The 8,751-nt window shown below is 35.3% G+C and overlaps 1 protein-coding gene across 1 annotated transcript in view; it reads right to left on the bottom strand.

Moving 5' to 3' along the window:
- The window catches only part of LRRK2 (leucine rich repeat kinase 2), a 155,486-nt gene that overhangs the window by 138,023 nt on the left and 8,712 nt on the right, over positions 1–8,751 (bottom strand). The window contains exons 4-5 of the mRNA XM_023738875.1: positions 5,701–5,789; positions 2,399–2,533 (exon numbers count right to left, since the gene is read on the bottom strand). Coding sequence (XP_023594643.1) covers positions 2,399–2,533; positions 5,701–5,789 — 224 coding nt within the window. The remainder of the gene's footprint in view (positions 1–2,398; positions 2,534–5,700; positions 5,790–8,751) is intronic.

The following is an 8,751-nucleotide window of genomic DNA, read 5'->3' on the forward strand; positions in this document are numbered from 1 at the left end:
TAGTCACTAAACAGCTTTCTGAAAAACAAACTTATTTACAATTTAATTTGGGGAAGTCTAGAGAACACTGAACAGTCACATAAGGTTGTGGAGTGTAAGTGAATAGATTACAATAACTAAAAGTGAGGACTTATTGGCAGACTGCGAAGAACAGCTCAGCTAACTCGAATGTATCAATTCAAAAGGCATGAACTTCAGCAAATGACAAGAAATTAGACTTTAAAATATTCTCTTTAATGGTTTTCCATCAAACATCAAAAATTGTGATAATTATCATAATTAAAGCCTTTTGATCAAGCCAATGAATGCCAATTGGAGTCATTTTAATGGTAGGAAACCTCAAAAGCATGGCATAAAATCTGGTTTATCTAGCCTGAGAATGACATTAACAAAAATGTTAGAAAATGCAGTGCTCTTTGTGAGTTTTTAAGCAATAATCTGCATTAATTCTTTTTTTCAATTTCATACCAATGTGTCCATATAATATAGCATAAAATGGGTTAGGTTCTTCTCGTAAATGAAGGCTATCATGAAACTTTCTCATTTTATGGAACAATTTTCACAAGCATACGTTCAAATTTTAAAAATTAACTTTTACAGTTGCCAGTAAATCTTGGGGAAATTGCTTCTCCTGGAGAATCAGAAATTTTTCTACTCTACATTTATTATCATAATACTGTAAGCACTGGTTATATTTTCACTGAATAAGATTCTTCTTTTAACATTCTCTGGGACACCTCTATAAATCCTGAATGGTCCTCACGATGCTGGTGAGAAAGTGATGTCAGCCCTTCTTCCGCAAACAAGAATCCACCCTTACGGCTACACAGAAGATCTGCACTACAGGCCCTGCCAGAAAATAGAACTTCAAACACTATTTTCAGGTTATCAAAAGCTTTGTTGCAAGAAGTAAAATTTATAGAAGAGAGCCTGAAGGACACTCAGCCCATCCATTCTTCACTCACAGAAAACTCTTCTCCATCAAGCCTGATCACCAGAGAGCTGGGTACCAGGTCCACACTGTTCTGACTCTCCACAGAGTTGCTTTGACTGAAATGCACTCTGTATTCCTTGTGAGATGGGTATACTTTATCATCTCATCCAGGGAAACCCACGGGAGGATTTTCTCAAGTCTCCCATGTGACCAATTGCCTTAATATGTTTACTTTTATCTCAAGAAACTGTGTAGCCAATGATGGCTTATTTCTTTGTCTGATAGGAGCTCAGAGTCAAATTTCTGGTTCACCCCTTTGCGAATATGCGAGACCTTAAGTAGCAAATTTAGCCTAGCTTCATACTGTTTTCTTTCAGTCATTTCCTTGTCCATCTTTTCCTGAATATATCGTAACTCTCTATAAGCTCTTTAAGGAACCCTGATGGTACAAAAGTTAAGCACTTGGTGGCTAACCAAAAGGTTAGCAGAAAGGTTAGCAAAAGGTTAGGAGAAAGAATTGGCGCTCTGTTCCTGTAAAGACTATGTAGCCTAGAAAATCCTATGGGGCAGTTCTATTCTGTCACATGGGGTCACTATTAGTAGAAATGGACTTGAGAGACCTAATAACAATGATATAAACTGTTTAAAGTCCTTCTGAAATAAGACAGGGATTGAAACTTTATAAGGTCATCTATCCTATTCCTTAAACATGCCAAAGATCATGAAGATGGCACAGGACCGGGCAATGTTTCCTTCTGTTATACATAAGGTCACCATGCGTCTGAGCTGACTCAGTGGCAACTAAAACAACATTCCATTCCTGGTGCTGGCATAAACTAGAGTAGTAGCTCCTACAGACACAAGGCCCTCATAAGTAATTTTTATCCTAAACCTCTAGCACAATTAGCTCTTATAATGATGCATAAGGGCTCTCAAAAAACAGTGGTGACTGAACTGTACTATAACTACCTGTATACCGTTGGGCAGGTTGCTCACTTCCCCTTTCTGAGTCTCCACTTCCTCATCAAGCCACAGTGGAAGGACTAAACAAAGGTTCCAAGCAACCTACAATTACAGAGCCTTTAGCAATTTCTAAAATCTCTGGTGATGACTCAACACCACAAACTCAAATTTAACCTATGCTTGGCTTCACAGTTTTATTTTTTCTTTCTTACCTCCCACATATCTAATTTGGAAAGTGAACCTTATGCCTTGTTAAGCAATGGAAGAATATCTACTACAATTACATGATTTATAAGCCATGAATGAAATTCTCTTTACTAAAAACAAGCAATATTTCTGAATTAACCCTATTAACTACCTTTGACAGACAGCTCTTATTTTTTAATAAACAGTACAATTTTAAATGCCTTCCTATTATCATAATTACATTCTACTTTTCCTATTATAGGTCCTTTTTTCTTATATAAATTTCAAAATAAAGAATTTCAAATTTTTAAATACCTCTCTCGAAGAGCACATGTAAAGCCTTGCATCCAAGTTTCTGGACTTCGTCATTGGCTGGAAACATGCGCATGGCATCAAAAATTAACAAGAAAATATCACTTTCCTCATCTAATATCAGCAAAGTGATTTTACCTATTTTGAAGAAAACAGATACCATAAGTAAACAACTGCTTTAACACTTAATGTGTTAATTTTTATATGTGGATTGTGAATGGTTTATTGATTTTCATAAACCACTAAATTGCCTCCAGTTGTTAGACCTATCAAACTAGAAATCTTTCTAAATGATATAAATTCCCAGTACTTTACTAGAATTCCATGATTCCTGATCAATATCTCTAGCCTAGATCTCTTATCCTAAATTCCTGAAACATATTTCTGTCTGCCTTTTAGACAACACCATCTGAATGTTCCATGGGTACCCTAAACCTAGCCTACTCTTGTTCTTTGCCTTAGTCAGTGATAGTATCATCAAATATTTACCCAAGAGAGGAACTACTGAGTCATCTTCCATCTTCCATCCTCCTTCTCTTCTCATCCTCTGTCCAACCAACAAATCAACTCATTACCAAGTCCTTTAAGTCCACCTTTTAAACCACTCAAAAACTCCTTTTGAGGTCCCTCCACTCCCGTTGTATTCAGGACCTCATCATCTCTTACCTGGAATTCTAAAACAATTGTTAAAATGCGTTGTTTAGCCCAAATGTCTACCTAACTAGTTCATTCCCTGCATTTTATTTCTAAAACTCAAATGTGATCCTGAAACTTCACTCCTGAAATTTTCTAAGGCCTTCTCAAACTCACTGGTATGACAAACAAGACCCTTCACAAACTGAGAACATGTATTATCAGCCTCATATCCTTCTGGTACTCTGGTGGCCCAGTGGTTAAGTACTATGGCTGCTAACCAAAAGGTTAGCAATTCAAATCCACCAGCCTCTCCTTGGAAACCCTATGGGGCAGTTCTACTTTGTCCCATAGGGTTGCTATGAGTTGATACCAGCTCGATGGCAATGGGTTTGTTTTTTGTTTTTTTTCATATCCTTCCATAATTGCTTCAACTCCAGTCATGCTAAACTTATTGCTCATCACTGAACACTCTTTGATATTCCTTTGTACTCGCACTAGATGTCTCCTCTACCTGGAATACCCTTGCCTTTTCTACATCAAACATTCTCCTACAATAATTAAAGAACAAACACAAATTGCACCTATTCTATCAATAAAAACAATAGTACCAGAATAGGAGCAGTAGTGCTAGTAAACCCTTTCATAGCACATAACATGTGCCAGCACCGTTTGAAGCACTTCACTATAACGTGTTTAATCCTCACCACAACCTCATGAGGTAAGTGATTTACTAACCTCATTTTAGAGATGAGAAAACTGAGGCACAGAAAGATTAAGTAACCCAAATGGTTAAATAAAATTAATAAGAGGCAGTGCTGGGTTACAGTTTAGGCCGTTCACGTCTATGCCCAAATCCTCTGGGGGAATTTAGCTGCTCTCTCCTCTGTCTTCGTATGATGGTTTTCTTCACAGTCATGTTATAGTAATTTTCTCATCATTAAATTGAAAATATTTCTTTGATTTTTTTTTATCTCTCTACCTATGCAGTCCAATTCAGTAGCCTCTAGTAATATGTAGTTATTTAAATTCAACTGTAAATTACTTACAATTAATATTCAGTTTCTCACGCTAGCATTTAATAGCTATTTCAAATGTTCAGTAGCGACATATGGCTAGCAGCTATGGTATTGGACAGCACAGATACACATTTCCATCATTGCCAAAGTTATATGAGATAGCAGTACTGGATTGTGAATTTTTATATTGTAGGAATTTTGCCTCATCTGCTTTAGAATTCTCTAGCACCCAGTAAGTGCCCAATAACTATTAAAACAATTAATGAATAAGCCAGATAATTAAAAATGATCCATAAATTAAGCTCTAATGATTATCTGAGATGAACCTTAAAACATACTAAAAACTTTCATATTGGCTCAAAGTTCTGAACAGTATATAGGAGAAATTAACTAGTCTTTTCAAAACATATGTCAAATTTCTTATCTGCTTGCTGCTGACTTCAATATATTCTAGTGCTAGGAGATTTTTTAAATTTACAAACCCACATATTCCCATTCATCACCAAATGGAGAATGCACCTAAAAAAGGAAGGGAAAAAAGAGGGGAAAAAAAAAAAAAAAAAGGCTCCCAAGGATGAGTTTAAAGTAAATTATGGTTAAGACTAGTTACTACAACCCATTAAGTAGTCTAATAAAAGGCAGTGGTGACATGGTGAGTATCTTCTGGCTTTTTCTATCTGCTTCTCTCCATAACCTGCTCTTAGCCATCTTCCTTCCTTTCCTTTTCTCCTGTAAAGTATTTATGACTTATTAGGGCCAATGAGGACATTTAAAATCTTCCCACTCACATGTCCAGCCTTTATCATGCTATCTTTCCAGGACTCTGCAGTTCTGTACACTCTGTTCTCTCAACCTAGAATACCCTCTTTCACTTTGAGGGAAACTCCTTCCTGTCCTGCAAGATTAGCCTTCCTGTGAGAAGCCTTTCTTCTCAGAATCTTATATGATAGAAAGTGTCTATCATAGAGCAATGATCACAGCTATCGCACCATATCCAGATTTTTTTTTTTCAAGTCTATTATTCTCCAGGCAGAAGTTTCCTCAGGAAAGACCCTGACATTTGGAATCAGGCCCTGATTCTGCTACTTATTGGCCAAGGCAACTTCTCTACGCTTCAGTGTTCCTCACCTAGGGAACAAAGGTGAAATATCTGTCTCAAGGACTGTTTGGGAGATTAGGTTTTATAAACCATGTGAACCATCTTACTGTGCCTCACAAATAGTAAACACTCAAGAAGTAATGACATATACTTTCAAAATATCACTATTATGTCACACCCTAGGAAATACATTGTAGAAAACATATTAGAGATATGTATGGGGAAAGATACAATGACAAGAGCATGAATGGCCAACAAGCTAGTGACAATGTAAGATGTGGGACCAGATTTGGGGGAAAGAGCCGGAGCTATAAATATAGATTTGGGAGTAAGATATAGAGTGATTTTAAAGCCAAGAAATTTAATGGAATTTCTGAGAGAAAAAGTATACAGATAAGAGATAGGGAGAAAAGATGAAAATAGAATTTTAGAAATCATCAAATTTAGGTTCTATTATGTTATGATCTTTAAAAATACTAAAACACATCTAGTAAATGGTTTCAATTTTTTTTAATTTGAGTCAACATTAGAAAATATGTATGCGTATACATTACCTGAAGTTAGGAGGAGATCTAAGGCCTTCAGTCCAACTATTGACAGGTTTACATTGGCATTGTGAACTGTTAACAATTTAAGAATCAATCTAGAGTTAAAAACAGAAATAGAGTTAAAAATATTCAGAGGTTTGCTTATTTAAATTTTGTTTTTGCTCAACTATTTTATTAGTATCACTATATTTAATTCCTCATAGTTAAGCTCATGTATTTATTTATTTACTTTTTTGTTCCTATAAACCTGAACCAGGCTTATGAAAATTAACAAAGAACTGTTATGAGTCTCAATTAAAAAGTTATAAGTACAGTTTATTTTCCCCTAAATCTCCGAGTTCAATTGTGTCCAAAATAATCATGAGAAATTATATACATCAAGAGACCAAGCTCATTTTTATGTGATATAAACTTATAAATTATGTTATACTTGTTGATGTATTAAAATATGGAGAGATAGAATAATGATGTTAGTTTGCATATATAAATTTAAAACCCATTTGAATATTTAAATTAGTATTACTTTTTTTGAAATAGAAATTGATAATATTTTATACTAGAAAATGAACCCAGTATATCAAGAGTAATCAATCTGTTAAAATTCATGAGATTTTAATCCCTGAGTTATCAATTGGCTTTATATTGCTGGGATAAAACAGCCTGGAAGCAGCCACAGCTTCACTTACATTGAAGAAACTTGTCACATGGCCCCATCTGGCCAGGGAAACACTAAATGACCCCTTCCTTGGACTCTCCATCAACGTTTCTCCTACTTACTCTGCCCCTGCCTCTCCATGATCCATCATTCTCACTACTCTCGACTTCATTACCACAGAAGATTCCTTTTTCAGTAGTATAAGCTGTGAAGAGCCTTGGTGGCACAGTCATTAAAGCACTGGGCTGCTAACCAAAAAGTCATCTGTTCAAACCCACCAGCAGCTCCTGGGGAGAAAAGATCTAGTGATCTTCTCCCGTAAAGATTACAGCCTAGGAAACCCTATGGCGCAGTGCTACCCTGTGATATAGGGTCACTATGAGTTGGAATTGACTTGATGGCAAACAACAGAATAAGCGTTTGGGGGGAAATATCCTTGAATATACAGAGATTTGTTTTAAAATAATTTTTTTTGCTAAAAATGACCTAATATGTTCCACCACTGAGAGAGGTATAACAATCTTGTTCACAACTTTCTTGCCTCTGGCATAGAAAAAAACTCATTGTCATCAATTCTGGCTCATACAACCCATGTGTTACAGAGTAGAACTGCCCCTTTGGGTTTTCTTGGCTGTAATCTTTATGGAAGCAGATTGCCAGGCCTTTGTTCTGCAGTGCCACTTGGTGGGTTCAAACTGTCAACCTTCAGGTTAGTGGTCCAGTGTAAACCATTTGCACCCTCCAGGGGCCTTTCTGGCAAAGAAAGGTCTCTCTATGCCAGTCTTTCTTCCGACATAGAGTAGATGCACAATAAATATTTGATGAAGGGAGGATGAATGAATGTCTGACTCTACTTGTAGAAATGTTTATGTAATTTAATTTGAAAGAATGGTTTGTACTAGGATATAACTAGGTGAGTTTTCCACTACTTCTTAAGGTTATAGATTAGCTAAGCATTGGGGGATCTTAGAAATTCTCAACCAAACCAAGGGATATTTAAGTTACAATTACTAATTAAAGATATAATTTGGGGCAATTTATTAAATACTGCACTTTAGAACTGACTCATGGAATTTCAGGGATTAGTTTGGTGATGAGAACACACATGAAGTGTAAATATGCTTTTTTTCAATATACTGTATACTCTCAGATGCTGAAAACTGAACAACAGCAACGCTCACATTTATCAAAGACGTAAAAATGTATGAGCACACATATGCTCACTTATAAACAGACATATAGCAATAATTTGTCTAAATTTTGGAGTTATAGTTAATAATGAAAAATAATATAAAGATATAAAATTTAGTTTTGCATATAGTATATGTAAAGAGCCCTGGCAGTGCAGTGGTCAGAGCGATCGACCGCCAACCGAGAGCTTGGCAGTGCGAAACCATCACTGCTCTGCGGGAGAAAGTCTGCTTCCATAGAGATCTACAGCCTTGGAAACCCTATGGGGTCGCTATGAGTTGAAATCAACCCAAAGGCAGTGGGTTTTTGGTATACAGTATATGTATTCACAAGCAAAATGCCATTGGAAGCAACGTATATTCACAATTTCCTTCACTGTGGTAGAGGAAAGTCACATTAGGTATAAAGAACACTTAAGTTAATGACAGAGAAATTTTTTAAATGTTAAGGAACAAAGTTATTCAAAAAGGATTTTCCCAGAAAAACTTTTCTTAATTAATTATTGCTAAGGAAATGGTCTCATTGAGAAGTCATTACATTGCAAACTGCAAAAAAAACGTAGCTGGTAAAATAACTATCAAGATTTTAGTGCAGATGTGCTGAAAGGTAATTTCCTCTTTTTTCTTCATTTTGAAAGCTGTAGTCTAAACTTTCTAAATATATATGTATGAATATACATAAATGTACTATTTAAAGGCAGTTAATCATAAAGTTTTAAATTCCTACTTACAGAACTTTCTAGTTCCCATATTTTTTGTAGAACAGTGGTTTTGTATCAATTCTACTATTAAAAACAAACAAACAAACAAACAAACTCTTCTTGGTCTGAATTCGTAAGCAGTCACCAAAAAATGACACCTTAACCAATTGTATAATTGCATTTTTTCCAAAAAACTACAATAATAAATTTTCTCCCTGGCTAGTAATAATTTTAAACTTAGATTTAGGTGGAAAATATTTAAAATCTTGAATTAGTAATTAATATGATTGCCTGACAGAATTTTTGTGGCTTCCTTTCTATATTCTTTTTTTTTTTTTATAGCCTGACTTTGATTTGCTTACTATATATATATTTTTTTTTAATTGTACTTCAGGTGAAGGCTTACAGAATAAATAGTTTCTCATGAAACAGTAGTACACATATTGTTTTATGACATTGGTTAACAACCCCACAACATGTCAATCCTCTAACTTCTCAACCTTTTTTTTGG

Source organism: Trichechus manatus, unplaced genomic scaffold (genome assembly GCF_000243295.1).
Source record: "Trichechus manatus latirostris isolate Lorelei unplaced genomic scaffold, TriManLat1.0 scaffold00123, whole genome shotgun sequence".
NCBI classification, from domain to species: Eukaryota; Metazoa; Chordata; class Mammalia; order Sirenia; family Trichechidae; genus Trichechus; species Trichechus manatus.